The following is a 19,088-nucleotide window of genomic DNA, read 5'->3' as shown; positions in this document are numbered from 1 at the left end:
CATCATGCAAGTCAGAGTCTCATCTTAATATCCCATCATATCACCCTAACTATACTGGGACTGTCTTGGCCTCCAACTTTATACACCTGTGACTTTCTCCAAAGAGACTAGAGAATGACTTCTAAATGAAGAAACAGGCATGAATATTTATTTTGAATGAATATTCTGAAATGGTGCCTTCATGTTCCTGAACCTGGAGCCCTCGAATGTGTTATCACCAAAGCTGTGCCCAGCCCAAGGAGAAGCACTGCAAACACCAGGGACACAGAGGATACAATCCAGCTCTTCTGTAAAATGAGAAGAGAAGGGCTGGAAGAAATAGAAAATCAAGTCACACATTTGGCTCATGTCTGTAATCCCAACACTCATGAGACTGAGGCAGAACTGGCAGATTGAGGCCAGCCTGGGCTACACTGTAATTTCAAGATTAGCCTGGGCTACTTGGCAAGATTCTACCTCAAAAGATAAAAAGAAGGGTTGGGGTGGGGATTGGCTCAGTGGGTAAGAGCACTTACTCTTTAAGCAGAAGGACTTAAATTTGAATCTCCCAAATTCAAAGCAAATCCTGGGTGTGGTTATGCATGCCTGTGGCCCCAGGGTTGTTGGGCAGTAGAAGAATTCTGAAACCCTACAAGCCAGCCACCCAGTTCCATCTAAAGGCAATACGGTAGGTGATAGAGGGAGACAGCTGGCTTTGTGCTCTGCTCGGTTATGTATATTGGGCAAACGCCTGCATACTCAAGTGCAGACACCGAATACACACACACACTCATGTACATATACACAGGCGCACACTCACACCAGCCACCCAATATACCAAAAACGGGTGAGAAGAGAAAGTTATGACACTCTGTGCACAATGCTTCCTGATTGGCTAGTCAATCCTTCCATATCGTATACTTATGATGACTGCAGTGTGAGGGACATGCTGAGGACTGCACTGTTCTCTCATAGGAGGTTAAAGACTGCTTTACTTATGACTGCAAAATAATCAAAAGATTTAAAAATCATTTTGACTGTGTACATGTATGGTCTGTATGTGTGTGTGGGGCATGTGTGTACCATGACACACATGTGGAGGTCAGAGAACAATTTCATAAAGTTGATTGTCTCCTTCAACCTGATGTGGGCTGCAGGGATTGAAGTCAGGTCACCAGGCTTGCACAGCAGGAGACATTCCCTGTTGAGCCATCCATCCCACTAACCTCCAAAGAGTTTTGAAGACAAAAAAGAACTTCAGGTGTTTACTTTAGCTCTGTATTTATTCAGATATGAGTAAACAACTGGATTCAGAACTGTTCCATGGCTTGGCTAATATCACTAACTGGACAGGAAAAAAAAATCACAGGCAAACCAACGTGTAACTGTGCGCATCACACACTGACACTGGTCACCGCTCTCAACAGTCAACTCAGAGAGGATGGACACTAGCATTCTCAAGTCACTATCTGATGGCTATCCACACAGAGAAACTTCTGTTCTCTTCGGACTCCTTAAGTCCCAAGTATAATTCATCGGGTTCTTAAGATACTTCTCTTTAATCCAGACTTCTCTTTTCCTCTGAATAACTGTGAGGAGTCTTTTTTAAGCTATGTATGACTTGTATCAAAAGAAACTCAACTATAGCGTACAGGTTCTAGTCATGTGGTATGAAATTTACGATCACAATATACTTACTGTGTTCTAACTCTCTACTAAAAGGGTTTACTTTATCTACCGGGTGCATTAGTATTTTTAGCATTAATTACATATGATCATGTAGGTAGAGCTGGAATTCAAACTGTAGAGTAGCATAACTCTGAGAGCATATTCCTTAAACATATGCTTCAGACTTCCCATTTCACCTCCTGTGAGTCCTAGGCCTTCTGCCTTGAGCATGCTGGCCAAGTACTTTGCCACTGAGTTATGAGCACAGCTCAACAATGTGCTTTTTTGCCCCTCCCCCCATTGGATATTTTATTTATTTACCTTTCAGATGTTTTCCCCTTTCCCCATTCCCCCCTCCCCCCACTCCCATAATCTCCCTATCTCATCCTACTCTTCCTTTTGGCTTTTATACCATTTTAATTACATGCAAGTATTAAGGTCAGTTCTAGATTGAAGAACTAGCAATACAATAGATGCAAATAGTCAAGGACCAAGCAAGACAATAAACACAAATAGTCAAAGAACAAGCAAGGCAATAAACAAAGGCCCATGATCACTCCCATGATCACTGTTTCTAAGGGCTTATCAGGATGACCAAAATATCTGTGCCTACATCCCTGTCCTAGCCCAAAGTCATTTTCATACCTGAAGTCTACTTCTTTGTTATAGCCTAAGTTTTATATTCTTGCCTGAAATTATTTCTTTGTTCTAGCCTAAGATTTAGATTCCTGCCTGAAGCCCATTTCCTTGTCCTTGGCCCATGTCAGATTCCTGCCAAGCAGACCCAAAAGCTCTCCACATCCTCCCCCTTTTTTATTTCATAAACAAGACTGAGCCTGTCTTAGGTCATTCTGACAAGGATGTCTTCATTACCCATCATGAAATATGCATTATCCAAAGTATAGGAAGCGGGTGTGGTGGCCATTCCAAAATGGCACCTGAGGCTAACACCTGACTTCCTCATACGCCCCTGAAGAAGCCACGCCCACAGGCAATATTGCGCAGGCTCACTGCTATGCATAATCGGGCCGTCTGCTACGTAGGGCAACGTCAGATCTTGCCATACCCATTGTCGTATCACATGCACCGACGTGGCAGGCTCTGATTGGAGAAGGCAGAGGGATTTAAGGGCGGTGGAGGAGAGGCTGGGGGCTTTTTGAAGAATGTAAGGGTTCCTGAATAACCTGCGTTGGGAGAAGAACTCCGTGTGTCACTGTTTTTTTCCGTGGGTCGGAGTGGGCAGCGACACCAAAGCAATGCACTTATGTCTTAGGTTGGTAAGGCTCTGTGCAGAATCTTACCTGTCCTTGGCTTGCCAGCCTGTTAAATTAATAACTCTGTATGGGGGTCCATTTTCAGTTTTAAGCCATGTACTTTGGCCGCCAACATGTCCATGTTGTTAAAGACAAGCTTTCACACGATGGGCAGGAATAAAAGTATTCCCAGGACAAGAAGGGCTAGAGTGATCAAGCTATATATGCCATTCTTGAAGCTTTGTCAAACCATGGATAATTTTATCAGCATTATCTGCAGCTGATGATGAGCAAAGCTCAGCAAAGCAGCATTCTTTTTTTTTTTTTTTTTTCCGAGACAGAGTTTCTCTGTGTAGCCCTGGCTGTCCTGGAACTCACTCTGTAGACCAGGCTAGCCTCGAACTCAGAAATCCACCTGCCTCTGCCTCCCAAGTGCTGGGATTAAAGGCGTGCGTCACCACTGCCCGGCAGCAGCATTCTTTAAATTCATAATCTCACTATGCAAAGTTAAAACATTCAGAGAGGTGTTAACATTATGCCAAATACCCTGCAAGTGTCTTTAAACTTCTTCCTTATTATAATGACTATCATGAATTTTAGAAGTAACACAACTCCACTGGTATTTGGCATGACATTTGAGATGGTTCCTTACTCTTAAACTCTGAACCTCCTTTCAATAATTTCAATCTGATGTTCCAAATGTCTATCTAAATCCTCTTGTATATCTAACACATTAGTAACTTTTTTTTTCCAAATGATTAAAAAAGTCTTAACTTCTTGTATCAAAGAAATTGCAGAAGCAGTGGTGCTGGCAATTAATGTAGTTGAGGATGGCCTTGTTGGACATTAGTGGGAGAGGAGGGCCTTGGTCCTGGCAAGGCTGGATGCCCCAGTATGGGGAATTCGAGGGTAGAGAGGCAGGAATGGGTAGATGGGTGGGGGCGCACCTTCATAGAAGTAGGAGGAGGGGGGGATGGGATGGGGGCTTTTGGGGGGGAAGGAATAATATCTGAAAGGTAAATAAAATATCCAATAAAAAAACAGATAATGGAACTGGCTATTGCAGTCGAGCATTTGAGACTTTCTGTTAACAATTTAATATTATTCATATTACTGGGATTCCTTAAAATCCTCAAGGACAAGGTATTGTGGAAGGGGCCCGTGGAACTTTAAAACAATATCTTCATAAAATAAAAAAGGGGGAGGTATATTCCGGTATACCACAAGTTTATTTAAATCATGTTCTTTTTATTTTAAAATTAAAAAAAAAATCTGGATGCCAAGGAACTTTCTGCTGAGTGTCTATGGCACCCTACAACTAGACATACTTATGCCTAGGTGAAAAGGAAGGATCTACTTACTGGCATATGGCATGATCCTGATCAGGTATCTAATACAGGGAAGAGGGCATGTTTGTGTTTTTTCTGCAGGATGCTGAAGGAGCATGGTGGCTGCCAGAGTGACTGGTGAGACATGCTGATGCTGGGACAAAGAAAGAATGGGGCTGACCTGTGAGCTTGCTGAGTGCCCTGACAATGGCGACTGGAAGCTGTATTGGACATATGTTCCTGACCCATCTTTGCTTTCCTATATCCCAGATGGGACAAGCTGCCTTGCCTCAAATTTTTAGACCTTGTGGGACAGAGAATCAAAAAGAGAAGTTATAATAACTCCTGTATTTTTCTCAAATGTGACTAGTTATTTGGACTCAATCATGTACTGGTCTAGAAAACAATGTGCTTTGTAAATGTGTAAGTTAAAAGAAAAACAGTGTGTGTGGGGGGAGCCAGAGAGATGGTTTAGTGGCTAAGAGTACCTATTCTTTTACAGAGGACCCCAGTTCAGTTGCCAATAACAAAAGACAGCTCAAAAGTGCATGTGACTCCAGTTACAGGGCTCTGGTATCATCCATGGCCTCTGCTGGCATTAGGCACATGTGTGGTTTACATGAAGACACTCCCTCATACTCACAAAAGTAAGTATCAGTTAAAGAAGAACCGAAAGCCAGAAGGTCAATGCAGTTTTTTTTCCTCTACCATCCATGTTTTAACCCACATTAAGGTACGGCAGAGATCAAGTGTCAGAGGCTCATGCCATCTTGTGTTTACAACGCAGATAAGGACATCTCCTTCCTGAGTGTGGTCAGTGCTGACACCCTCCCACCTGACACTTTACTAGATAGAGCACTGTCTTAACTAGTCCAATAACCGGTTTCACTCTGTCCCTGGCAAGCAGATGGCACTTCCTCTCCTCTCAGCCCATTGACAAGTCCTAAAAATTCCAGCCAAACTGAGCCTGTGACCCTTGTCTTGGGAAATGCCCAACTGTCTACCCTGACACACATCTGCCTCAACTTTTCCTCCTTTTATTTTCTCTTTTCTTTGACTTGGCTAAATGTAAACTGAGATGAGGAACAAGTGTTCATTCTTTTAAAGCCTTACAGGCAAAAGAAAGGCTACCCTCTGGTGTACTGCTGCTCTGTGCGCACAGCTGCAGCTAAAGGGCACCAATATAGTTACATCCTGGCACTGGAAAACCATCTTTATGCTGTTCTTTCCAAGTGTGCAAGTGCACATATATGCTCGATAACCACTCATGACTAGACTCTCATTTGTTTCATGACCCTTATCAAACATTCAAGAAGCACTGAGACAAGGAGAAGTTGATCTCCCTTACCTTAAATTTTAAGGCAGGTGTTTGTGATATGGATGGCGCCTTCAATCCATGCAGCCGATCTTCTATTTCCCTCAGCCTAGGAGGCAGTATGAGAACACACAGTTATAGTTTCACTACAAATACTACAGCGCTGAATTAGAGGTTTACTACTTTATGATGCAAATGATGGCCTTCACACTACCCTGCGGCACATACATAATCTATCTATCTATCTATCTATCTATCTATCTATCTATCTATCTGGTCTATGTAGCTTTAAAAATTACACTTTATCCTCTTCTGTTCAGCCTTTTTTAGAAAGTCTTCCCTTTTTCTAGATTTAGTGAGGAATTGTACAGGTCTTCTCATGGCTTTGCTCCCACCCACTTTAATTCTAAAGCTGCCATTGTCTGCCCACTACATGAGACGCTGCGGCTTGGGGCTTCTCTGCAGAGGACTGTTGAGTCATCGTCTCAGTTTTGCTCACATGGAATACATTTGCTTACCATTTCCTCCTCAACAGAGCGACAGCTCACCTTCTGATACAGACTTGCTCATGTGTTTCCTTAATTATTTTAAGACAGTCTCGTGTAGCTCAGGCTGACTCTGAGCTATCTAACTCTATCTAACAAGGGCCAGGATTACAAGCATGTTCCACCATGACTATGCTTGTTTTTTAATTTAAAATATTTTAGACTTTATTATTATTATTATTGGATTTTCAAGACAGGGTTTCTCTGTGTAGCCTTGGCTGTCCTGGAACTCACTCTGTAGACCAGGCTGACCTCCAACTCAGAAATCCGCCTGCCTCTGCCTCCCAAGTGCTGGGATTAAATGTGTGTGCCACCACTGCCCAGCTAGATTTGATTTTTAATTGTGTGTATGTGCCTATAAATGGAAATGCACTGCCTATATAGGCTGGAAAAGGGTGTCGGATGTCCTGTGGCTGGGTTAACAAGACTGAGCTGGCTGACATAGGTTCTGGGAATCAAAGTCAGGTCCAGGGCATGCTTCACCAGATTTATACATTTAAAATGCTGCTCTGAGCAGTGTCAGACTTAATTTCTTTCTTCTTTTTTTTTTTTTATGCAGATTTTTCTCTGTGTAGCCCTGAATGTCCTGGACCTCACACTCTGTAGACTAGACTGGTTTCAAACTCAGAAATCTACCTGCCTCTGGTAAAATGCCATTTTCTTCCAAGACTAAATCATAGGTCAAATCCCGAGACAACTATTCTTAAAAGTAAAACAAAGCCAACACTTTGTGAGTAAAAGTTCATCAGATAACTGTTTTTATACAATGCTAAACTATCAGAATTGGTGTTTTTCATTGTAGACTTGGATCAGTAAGTGGATGAAAAAGATGAGAATGCAAATATATAGCATATACTTAAGATAATGTAGCAAAGAGATTTTTACTTCAAATTTTAACTACGTGTTTTTCTGGGCACGTGTAGGTACAAAAGAGGGCCCTGGATTGTCTGGAGTTGGAGTTACAGGGAGCTGTGAGCAGGCTGATGTAGGTGCTGGAAACTGAACTCTGGTCCTCTGAAAGACTCAACCATGAAGCCATCTCTCCAGACTGGACTAAGGTTTTCTCTTACGAACATTAACAATTCCATAAAGGCATTTTCAGCTTCTTCAAAGGCTAGGGTTGTTACCGTCGTTTTGTTATATAGAGCTCGTCAAGAAGATGCCGCTCCTCATAGCTCATCCATCGCTCGTCAGGGAGCTCCTCCTCCTTCTGCAGCAGCTGCTCATAAAGTCGAACCGGATTCCAGCCCATCATGATGTCATAAGTGATTACACACCCCAAGGAATGGGACACTATTGAGACTTTCCCCCCTTTTTCTTCAAAGTCTGGATTCCGGGAACAGAAAAGGGAATATAATCGATTCAGCTCTTGCTGAAGGCCTTTAACTAGCTGTTTGAAATAAAAAAATATAATATTAGACTTTTCACTGAGTGCTAGCAACTTTAGTACTAAATGCAAATTTATTAAGAAGAAAACAAACATGACAGATGAACTATAACTAGGATATTAAATTTATTCAGGTACTTTAAAAAACTAGAAGAATAGAGGTACATATATGGTGCAAACTGTATCATCACCACAGAATACACCACAGGCAGGTTACCTACAAAGGTCCTTTTGTAGGCTTTAAGTAAATGACACTAGCCAGCTGTCTTGTAGATGGGGAAAAAAATCCTTTCTTTTAGGTTTCAATAAGAGCTCCAAAGACTCCTAGAAATTACTTCAGTTTATCTGACTATGTGTCAATTCTAAATTTTTATAGTGTGCAGGCTTTGGTTATAGTAAATATTTTAAAAGAATATAAATTTGTGATGGATATACTTTGTCTCTGTGAAGCTGTTTCCCTTGAAGTTGAACAGCAGCAGACAATACTGAGATAACACTGCCTTTTCTGAATCCACTAGAATAACACTGTTTATCACTCCAACCTGTCCTGGACCTGACCTGAAGGTTAGTGCAGTCCTCCTTACTGCTTCTTCTACTTGATTACAAAATTTCAGTTTTATCTGTTTTATTTCAATTCTTAATAAGCTAGCTGTTGCTCTGACAGCCCCTTCCCCCACCCCTCTCTTCTTTCTCTCTTCTCTCTCCTCCCTCTCCCTCTCTCATAGCTTCTAATTTCAGTCATGTTATATTAACAGACAACCAAACTCCATCATCTGCTTCTCAACATTCTTCACCTGAATGCATAGACTGGCATTCACTCCTGTGTTTTAGGACTGGAAGGCTCAGGGACAGCATGCATGAAGGCCTGGTGTCCTTTGCTGACATCCTGGAGTACAATAAAAGCTAAGTTGGGCTACTGAGACTGTGCGGTGAGTCTGATGCATATCTTCTGCTGACGAGGCAGAGAGAGGACAAGAATTCCACACTTTAGTGGAAACTGCCCTGCGAATCCCACACGTATTAGAGTCACTGAGACTGTCAAGAGCAGACTGGTAGGCTCTACCTCTGACTTCTTGACTCAGGCTCTGGAGGCCCTGGGAGCTAGCATTTGTACTAACTTCCCGGAAATGTTGGTGCTGCTGGCCTGAGAACTCTACTTTAGGAACTACAGTTTCAGGACAAATGGCCACTAAAGCCTTTAGATGGACTGCAGGTGACTTTCAGGTAGGATTACAGACTGTGCGTGCGATGTCAGTCTGCATGGTCTTCACTAAAGGAGCTGTAATGTAATTCTTTGGAGTCAGCTCTTATGCTATCAGCCATCCAAAACAAAACAAAACAACAACAACAACAAAAAACAAACCCAACAAAACAACTTCCTTACTTACAATCCATGCAGTGGTTCCAGCAAGAGTGCACATGCATGTGTTTTGCCTGGGATTGAACCCAGGACTTTGTGCACGCTAAAGGAAGTGAGACACTGACCTAGCTTTGTGGTTATTATTGAAGGTCTTGATTAAGGTTTAAACCATGTAAACATGTAAATACTTTGGTACACTGGCAAAAAGCACATACTTTTCATGGTTTTTAAAAAATGTAACCCTCAAGAAAGTGTGAACTGAGAAGGACTAGCTGAAAACAGCCCTGTTCCTCTAATATGGGCTCTTCTGTAGCCATTAACAAAGTTACAGTTTTTCCCTTGAGAATCTCAATTTCAGAGTCAGGAGACCAAGAGGTGACCTAAATTAACTGCTGTGGAGATGAGAATCCCTTCTGTAGCACAGTTTCTGGTGGGTGGTAGCTTGCATCTATGGAGTCTCTTGTTTCCATGTTGAAGGGAGTGTCCATTCTTTTAAGACAACTTTGCAACTAAAAAGGTCTTCATCACAGTAAACAACATGTTCCTTCTACTCACTGATCATTATTTCACTTTCTATGTTAAAGAGTAACACAAGGGATTGCTTTTTTAGGATTATTTTCTATTTTACAAGTGCTTTGTTTGGATGTATGTCTATGTAGCACATGTGCCTGAAGGATGTCAGTCAGAGGAGGAGGTTTATGATCCCCTGGAACTGGAGTCAGGATTGCTCTGAGCCACCATGTGGGTGCTGGGAACTGAACAAGGGTCCTCTGCAAGAGTAACAAGTGCTCTTACTGCTGTGTAGTCTCTCTAGCTCCAACATGGGGGATTGTAATTTACAGAGTTTCCTTTTGTAAACAAACAAGCACTTTTGCCCACCTCTTAGTATGAATTCCTTTTGTTCTTCACAATGCTTTAAGAAGTACCACCCACAATTCCCTGATGGTATCACCTAGGAGAACTGTTAATTTAACATTGGACGAACTGACTCACAACCTCTAAGGGGACAGAAAACTGTTCTCCCCCCTTAACTCTGATATTTTGTTTCTTCACTTTTTATTAAAAAAAAAAACTTGAAAATATGAAACATTACAAAACAAAATTAGTACAATCAAATGTCTGAGCTGGAGCCGCACCCTGTTCTTAAGAGGACCAGTGTTCAGCAGGGTGGCTCGCAGCAGCCTGCTAACTCTAGCTCCCTGGGAGCCGCTGTCCTTCTCTGGACTCCACAGGACTTGGGCTCACCTGCACATTCCCCTCCTCATAACACATAATTTAAAAAATCGACACATTATGTTTATTTAGAGTCTTCTTTTGCTATCAATTACCACATTTGTGTTCTCTCTGCTTCAATAAATATGTAAACACATAACTTCCCCAAATTTTTGGCAATTACTTGAGGAGTTTAGTATATACATTGTCTTCTTTTATCCCTTAATACTTCCTTGTACATTCCCTCAAATTACGAGTATTTCTAGTTTATTTATCCATGCCACAGAGCACTATTTGGATCGACTTTTTCTAATCTACTGCCCTTAACCCCACACTTGTCACCCTTCCCTGCAGCTTCCTCATCTACTACAGCAGAGAACAAGACAGAGTACTCAGGAGATCTCTTCACCTCCTGTATTCCGGACCGCTTCCTGTACCTATGGTCTTTATGACACTAATGGTTTAAAAGAATTCAGCTGTAGTCCTGGGCCTTGTTTTTTGTTTCTCAGGTATTTCCTCAGTATTATGCTGCTGCTGCACAGGGGATGGTGCATCCTCCACAAGGCATCCCATCCAAAGGGACTGTAAGTGTCCACCTGTCCCTTGGGAAAACCCAGTATAGATGCTGCCTGATTTCTCCTGTGTGTAATTATAGCTCTCCTTTATGGACCAGTAAGCAGTCTACAGGGATGCAGTCTAAGACCAGGCAATTAGTTTGCTCCTAAACAAACCACTGCCCCTGAGTCAATGTTCACTGATGATTCATGTCCAGTGTCTGTGTACCCAATACTGCCATGCCAGCTGTAAAAGTGATTTTCCAACCCCAGTCAGGTTTTTGTTCTAAAAGCAAGAGACCTATCTGCTTCCCACTTATTTTCAAATTATAATCAATGTGAATGTTAGATTAAAAAATGGTTTGCACTTCTTTACTGCACTGTCATTATTCCATCCCCACATTACAAGTAGCAATAATTCTGGTAGTAACAGCGACGACCTGGGTGCCCAAAGAGCTTCAGATCCAGGCACTGGCTCCTATCCTTGTCACCTGCCATTATTTGTCTGAACACTTCTTTAGCTTATGTCATAAACTACTTATGTTTTGGTTTCTGAATCAGCTACATTCACAAGGAATTGTAATTTCTCTTTATGAGAAAAACAGTACTACAAACATCTGGATGTTAGGTGTGTTCACTGTGACAAGGGGTATTTTTGTTTCTTTGCTATTTTAGTGTACATGACTAGGAAGTGTATGCATGTATGCAATCATAGTCACCTGCACATGCGCGCACACGTGAGAACACACACACACACACACACACACACACAGAGATTAACTGTGTGTGTATTATACACTTATTTTTATTATTCTATCATTTTTTGAGATAGGGTTTCACTCTGTAGTTCAGACTGGCCTTGAACTCATGGCAATCTTTCTTCCTTAGTCTTCTGAGTGTTGGGAATACAGGTGTGCACCACCATGTACGTCCCTCTTGCCTTGTTTTGAGACAAGGTCTCTCTGTGTAGCTCTGTTTCCTGAGTGTGGGAGCAACGGTGTGTCCTGCCAGTTCTGGCCTTTCTCTGTATTTTTAAGGAGCACCAAGTGGTTGGTCTTATCAGGCCAGGCCCATCTGTGAAGCACTTGGTCCGGAGCTGACAAATTTACTATTAGAAAGCATCTATCTGTTGTCACTGTAAAGTATAGCAAACATGACCAGCTGGTCAGGACGCTTACCTCATCCCTATAAAGCGGGCTGGTATAGTACATGATGTCCATCGCGCTACTGTTCAGCATGTCCCTCAGGCCTCGCACTTTGTCGGGAGTAATGGAATCAACAGTGTCTGTGAGAGCAGAACAACCAAACCAAACTCAACAAGCTTACAGTGACATTTACATCTCCTAAAATACATCGGTATTTAAATATTAAACATTAGTAGGGCTCCTTCCTTCTTGTAAAATATCTAAGATGAAACTAAACAAAACCAAACACTAAAAAGTAAAAGACAACAAAAAGAGACACAAAAAGGAAAGGAACGTGAAGGAAGAGGGCCATTCTTAATTTTTTGGGTTCTATTTACCTTGAGCCTGACTATGCCCATCTGGCATCCTGGCACTGCTAACAAAAAACTGGCAACAAACAAAACTTTTCTTATGCTTCATATTTATCTATCTCTGGTGACTTGATGACTCTATGGCCATGCACTGTCAAATCCCAGATACAAACAAAGGTGAACAAACCCACTATGGGCTCAGAAATTGGACATTTGTGTAGCTGTGTAGTGCTTACAGAAGTTCAGAAGGGCGGATGAAGCCTTAGGCCCTCAGTCGCTGCACTGCTCAGCAACTGTTTAATGTGTCTACAGTCTGCAGTTTAGCCCATCACAGTAAGGACCAGAAGGCTCCATGATAAAGACCAAGACTCTCTATGTGCTCTGAACTATTCTCTCAAATATTTTCTAAAGTGCTGAAAGTTGTGGTCTTCATGCTAAGCCTTTGGTCCAGCTGATATACAGAGCAGACATCTTTCTCGTTTAACCATTTCCCCCATAGGATAACCAGCTTCAGCACTGGGCTGCAGCACTGCTCTACTGTGGTCAGGCTCCAGCATCAGCAAGGAATGTGTGAGGCACGTGCTGCAGCCCTGGTTTATCTGCCCAGCTTTGTCCTGACATTAAAGTGTTTCCATTTCAAAAGTTAAGTTGCTCCAGCCACCGAGGAGGACGTGACTCCCTGACTCAGTTCTTGGCTATTCTGGGCCCTTTGTTCTACAGTCATTTCAGTGTCAGCTTTCCAAGTTCTGTGAAAATCTACAGACCAACTTGAGAGTTAGCATCTCTAGAATATTCAACCATTTGATGAGAAAATCAACTTTGTACTTAAATTTTCTATATTTTAATAGTACTTATACTTTAATATTTAAACGTATAAAATTAAGCTACTTAAAGTTACATATTTTATATAAAAGTTGTATATTTAAGTTATTTCTTGGTGTATTGCACTTTTGATGTTATTTCTATTGTTGCTAGTCTACAGAAGCACTTATTTTTGTGCATAAATCCTCTATGTCATAACCTTGCTAAGTTGATCGGTTCTAATGATTTTTCTGTATTTTTTGTTTTGTGTGTGTGTGTGTATTCTGATCAGATAGCATATGACCTGTAAGCCAGAACTGATGCTTTCAATTCTTTATTCCTGTCATCCTTTCTTCATGTATTACTGTGTGCAGAGAAAGCAGCATGAAAATCTTTGTTTTTACTCTTTTACTACCAGTTATTACACAGGTACTTGCCATAGCATGCTTTTATTTTGAAATGTATGCCGAGTAAGGCTGATAATGAATTTTAATACTTGTAGAGTTTTATGTCACCAGGACTTCCATGGTTTGCCTTAAGTTCTGGTAGTCCCTGGCTTGTTTTCTGCGCCTGCAGTTTTGCCCTTTTAGCTGTTTTATGATTGGAAGTTGAAAGAACAGGTTCTTTCTGGCTGGCTTCTTCCAGTTATCTTAGTGCCTTCAAAACTATCATCACATCACTAGGTGACGCCCAGAATCCCAGGGCTTAGGAGGTTAAGGCAGGAAGACTGCGAGTTCAAGGCCATCTGGGCTACAAAGGTCAGACTGTTCAAAAACAAACAAACAAAGAAACAAACAAACCCCAAAAAACAAAACCAAGTAACTGGGAAATGAGAGGTTATATGTGTGTGGCGAAGCACCGTGAGGAAGGTAGGTGCTGGTATCATAGAGACCTAAATCTCCTCCATCTCCAAATCACAAAGGATGGACACACACACACACACACACACACACACACACACACACACACACAGAGTGATCTATGAAGTCTACATGGCAGTCCAGTCCAAAGACACAAGTCAATGTTGGTAATTTTAAAAACATGTTTCCCCTCAAATATGTTCTTGAATAATCTGGAACAAAAAGTGAATATACCCTAAGACAACTGAAAAGATTTGTTCATGGTATGTATGTCCAGTTGGTTGGAACTTGTAATATAAACCATGCTAGCATTGAACTCACAGAGATCCTGCGTTACCCCTCAAGTGTTGGGATTAAAAGCATATGCTACCACACCTGGCGAGGATTTTGTTCTTAATCAAAATATTTTTAAAACTTTGTACATTTACTCTAGAACAGGTTTATCACTGGCTAAAATCCTTCAATTTCAAACAAAACATACCTCCATCAAGAGTAAGCTTTGATCGCCATTCAACAGGCAGAAACTCAACATGTGTTGCATGGTTGGAAAAATGTTTTTCTTCTATCTTCCTTGCAGCCTCTCTCATCCTGAAAGAATAAAGCAAACAAGTAAACATAAGACAAACTCTGAGGATAGCTTCAAACACGTGCTAAAATACCTCACAGTGTTCACGTCCATCTCCAGGTAACTCTGTCCAACCGTCTCCCGCTGACTGTGACACTCAGCTGTAACTCAGCACTGCTGTGCCTCAGTTACGTTCCTGTCACTGAGGACCTCCACTGCTCCCACGTACAGGACATTCTAGATGGCCTGGCTCCTGGGGATGTGTGAGCGCAGGGAGTATGTCCACGACTGTGCTCACCTCCACGCACCATCCAGTCACGGGTTATCTCACTGCAGCTCCTTTAACTATTTTATGTTTAATTAGTATATAATTAGATCATTTCCTTTCTCTCTTCCTCTCCTCCCGCCAGCATCTCTTATATCCTAGCACTCACCTCTCCTGCTCTCTCAAATTATGGCCTACTTTTCTTGAATTATTATTGTTACACACACACACACACACACACACACACACACACACACACACACAAATAAATGTATAAATACAGCCTGCTGGGTCTACTTAGTGTTGCTTATGTGTATGTCATTTCAGGTCTGACCATGTGGTACTGGATAACCAATTAGGGGGCTCTTCATGAAGATGACTAATTTCCCCTCCCTCCAAAGTAGTTAATTGTCAGTAGCTCTTCCTCTAGTGATGGCCCTCACGAGATTTCCAGCATCCATGTTGGCATGTCTAGTGGTGGTGCCACGGTTTGGTCATACTGTGGAGGTTTCACAGGTGTGCCTTCCCTAACAGGACACCATCTTGCACAAGGATTCCCCTGATTCTTGCACTCTTCCTGACCCACAGCCCCTTATCTTTTCTTTATAATGTGATCTGCAGGGTTTTTTTTTTAACTTAAAAAATTAAGGTATCAGTGAATTTTTTTCTCAGTTATGTGAATTTTACTACATGGATAAGATTATGATCGGTGCAACACAATGAAGATGGTGAACAGGTCACTGTGAAAACCTCTCATGTATCCCTTCAACAGGTACATCTTCCTTGCATGGTTTAAACCAAATCGCAGATACCACATCATTTTATTTCTGCTTCTATTTTCTTCATGCAAACACTGAACCTAAGGTTTCAAATCCTTGAAGCAACTGCTTTACCAGAGTTACAACCTGCACATGTGAGGTAAATGCTCTACCACTGAGCTACGTCCCAGCTCTCTTATCTCTAAATAGCATATTTTTCTAAAATAACATCTATTCGATATTATGGTGTTGCAATTGAGTAAATTTTAATTTTAGCAAGCATGTAGTTCAGTGGCCTAGTTCCTCCAGCTGATTATAAAAACTATTATAACATTCTATATATTTATAACATTAAACTTTTATAACATTAAAACATTTTATATTTATTTTATGCTTCAAATACTACAGTCCATTCACCACAGAGGGTACACAGGTTTCAATTGTCTGTTAATTCACACCCCCCACACCCCTTTGTCTGTAGAGCTTTCTATAGTCTGTTTGCTAACTGCATCCATGTGATGTTATTAAGATGGTCTTCCTATTGTACAGCCCCCGTGAGGTGGTAGTGAGATATGGAGGCCAAGCAGTTGTCAGTGAGTTTACAAAGATTTGCCTCACTTGTACCTAAAGAAATTAAACTTCTCTTTTACTAAAGATCTTAGGGAGGCTATACCAGCAAACCTACTTCTCACGGTCCTCCATATCTAAGCACAGGATGTATCAGGACAGAATTATTATTATTATTATTATTTTTTTTTTTTTGATTTTTCGAGACAGGGTTTCTCTGTATAGCCCTGGTTGTCCTGGAACTCACTCTGTAGACCAGGCTGGCCTCGAACTCAGAAATCCGCCTGCCTCTGCCTCCCAAGTGCTGGGATTAAAGGCGTGCACCACCAACCGCCCAGCTCAGGACAGAATTATTATGCCACGTAATGTATGACTCATCATAAAACTAAGTCAGAATTGGATCTATGAGATGCCTACAATAGAAACCAAAAGACTGACAATTAAGGTGTGCCAGTGTCCAACGCAAAACAACCTGAGCTGCACTGTACTTTTAATCTTTCAGTGGGTGCTGTGGTTTCACAGTGCAGCAAGCTCAATGCCTATGTACACAGGTTACTTAGATCTAACTCCTAGCATCAGATGGCATTCACTTCAGGAATAGGGAATTCTGCTGGCAGCCTGAGTCTGATAAACTGTGCTTTCAATAGTGACTGACTGTTCTCAGTCACTGTAAGTCTGTGCTCATCAGTTTGCTTTAGTTTGGCAAAGAGCCAAATTAATGGTGTGACCTTTAACCCTAACAGCCAGTTAACACAGCACTGAACAACTTCTTTTTTTTTTTTTTTTTTCTTTTTTTTTTTAAACTTTATTTATTTATTATAAGTACACTATAGCTGTCTTCAGACACCCCACAAGAGGGCATCAGATATCATTGCAGATGGTTGTGAGCCACCATGTGGTTGCTGGGATTTGAACTCATGACCTCTGGAAGAGCAGTCAGTGCTCTTAACCACTGAGCCATCTCACCAGCCCACTGAACAACTTCTGAAACACACAAATCCCCACACAAATATCCTGAGAAGCTTCTAAAGACGATTTAGAATAAAGCTAAGTACTAGCCAATTAAGGAGGCAAATAACCTGCCTTGTGTGTTAGTAGCCACTGACTTCTGGGTAAAAGTCTAGAGTTGTTTCCTCTGGAGCAATGAGTGGGTAGAGTATTTAAATTAAATAATTAAAGTAATTAAAATTGTCAGTTTAAACAAGTTTTAATCATCTTAGAGTTCGACAACTTTGAGCATTTTCAATTTCTGAAGCTTATAGAGTAAGGAACACTTAAAACCAGATCTTTTCCTGCTGTTGACCTTAAATCAAGTAAATACATTGAGTAAGCTTTCTTATCCTCCTCTCTCCTGCAACGAAGGGTGAAGTCAGACTTCATCTAGATATAGTCACTCTTGGTTTGGTCCTGAAACGTCACTGAGGTTAGAGAGCCGGTGCTGGGAACATGGAGCGGAGGGTCCGTGCACCTGCTCATGCCATAGGTAGGACTCGGTACTCACATGGCTGTGTTTTTGATGATTCTTCCTTGGTCCATCTTCTGTCCAATGCCATGTACAACAAACACAATATGAGAAGTCTGTGACGGCTTGTCTTCCAGTGTGGCTTCTTCTACATAACCTCTGTGAAGTCTGGTCCCACTGCTGGAGGCTGTGGGGAAATTACAGCCCTATGTTTACCACTTTCACAAAGGTTTAAAGAAAGAAAAAGTAGTAATAATAAGACTATAAAAAGTATTTCATTGGGTATACATAGAGAAAATAAACTTTGTAAGATAATATATGTTGGCATTTCCTGTCCTTGTCAGGTTTTCTGAATTTCTAATTCTGAGCTGATGAATGAGTGCACAGACCTTGATAAAAGTTTCACTTCACAGGGTTATTGTCACTGAACTATTTAAAATATAAATTAAAAACAGAATCTGAATTATCTACTTTTGATCCCCCAAATCTTGACAAGCCACAATAACATGTAACCATTACCTTTAGAAAAGCCCAGTTTTTGGGTAACAGTTCTCGCAATTTTGGATGTTGTTGCATCACTGTAGAGATAGACTTCATCCATGCTGTGCCAATCCACATGATTCCGACTCAGTTTGAAACTATGAACAGCTGTTGTATAAAAGAGAAGAATTTCAAGTTCTCCAAGACAGATCTTCCTTGTATAAGACATTCTAACACCCAGGCTTCTCATCAGTAGAGAAAATGTCACTAAAAACATTTATGTCACATTAAGTAATGCATAGAACCTTATAAATGATCACCAATGCTACAAGGAACAGCAGAGTGCCAGGTGTATGTAGCCAATATGGTTTTGACTATTAAGGAGCTGTATCCTCAGTGGTATGGCTCCTCTTCCTGAGGGATATGCATCTACTTAAAAATTTTCAACAGCCTTGACACAGAAACTTAAATTCTGTCCCTCTTGTTGATTTTACTAAAAATATCAAGATATGTAAAAATTTTACTTAATGTGAGACAAAAAAAAACAGTAAGAAGATAATAATGTATTAGAATATAAAGTATGTTGGGAATGGATAGTAAGGCCAGTTATCACTTGACACTGTTCATCACAGCAGAAATACAAAAATCAAGGCTTAAGAAGAAATTCATGTTTACACGGCATGACTACTGCATTTCTGTAACCAAGGTTATGCTTATGTGCACAAGGTCTTAAACCCAAGTGCAGATGGGGAATTCCCAAGCACATGAGGTCGGCACTGTGAACTGTTCACTTCTGCATGTCTAGTGCCTAATATAGTGTTTCGAGTGTGGGGCACATATGTAAATCCAGTAATAGTGAAGAAGCAATGACCTAAAGATTGATCTACTCTTATCAATTCATAATTTGATAATGCATGTACTTTGAAGGCTTAAATTTTTCTCTATATTGGGCACTTAGGCAAGAGACTCATATTCTTATCTTCTGAAAGCTGGTATTTATCATCACTGTGTCCAATTATCATTTTGAAATCTCGTGATGGCAAAAATTGTATATGCACTTTAGTCATAAAAACTTGACAAAGAGACTAATTTGCTCAAAAGCTAGTAACTGGCAGGGTACACCTGCTTTACCTGAAGATGAGTTGCAACTGACCTCAAGTTAAGAATACAGCTCTGTATACAGAGACACCCTGTCTCGAAAAACCAAAAAAAAAAAAAAAAAAAAAAAAAAAAA

General features: G+C 41.0%; 1 protein-coding gene across 6 annotated transcripts in view; it reads right to left on the bottom strand.

Annotated features, from left to right (window-relative positions):
* Window positions 1-19,088, bottom strand: part of Ddhd1 (DDHD domain containing 1) — a 67,419-nt gene that overhangs the window by 13,395 nt on the left and 34,936 nt on the right. For all 6 annotated transcript variants that reach the window (XM_028758416.1, XM_028758418.1, XM_028758420.1 and 3 more), the window contains 6 exons: window positions 17,894-18,022; window positions 17,414-17,561; window positions 14,239-14,345; window positions 11,780-11,886; window positions 7,216-7,478; window positions 5,577-5,652 (listed from right to left, as the gene is read on the bottom strand). In XM_028758416.1, coding sequence (XP_028614249.1) covers window positions 5,577-5,652; window positions 7,216-7,478; window positions 11,780-11,886; window positions 14,239-14,345; window positions 17,414-17,561; window positions 17,894-18,022 — 830 coding nt within the window. The remainder of the gene's footprint in view (window positions 1-5,576; window positions 5,653-7,215; window positions 7,479-11,779; window positions 11,887-14,238; window positions 14,346-17,413; window positions 17,562-17,893; window positions 18,023-19,088) is intronic.

This window comes from Grammomys surdaster, unplaced genomic scaffold (genome assembly GCF_004785775.1).
Source record: "Grammomys surdaster isolate TR1022 unplaced genomic scaffold, NIH_TR_1.0 126198, whole genome shotgun sequence".
Classification (NCBI taxonomy): domain Eukaryota; kingdom Metazoa; phylum Chordata; class Mammalia; order Rodentia; family Muridae; genus Grammomys; species Grammomys surdaster.
The sequence above is the reverse complement of the archived record's forward strand: the minus strand, read 5'-3'. Positions and strand labels throughout refer to the sequence as shown.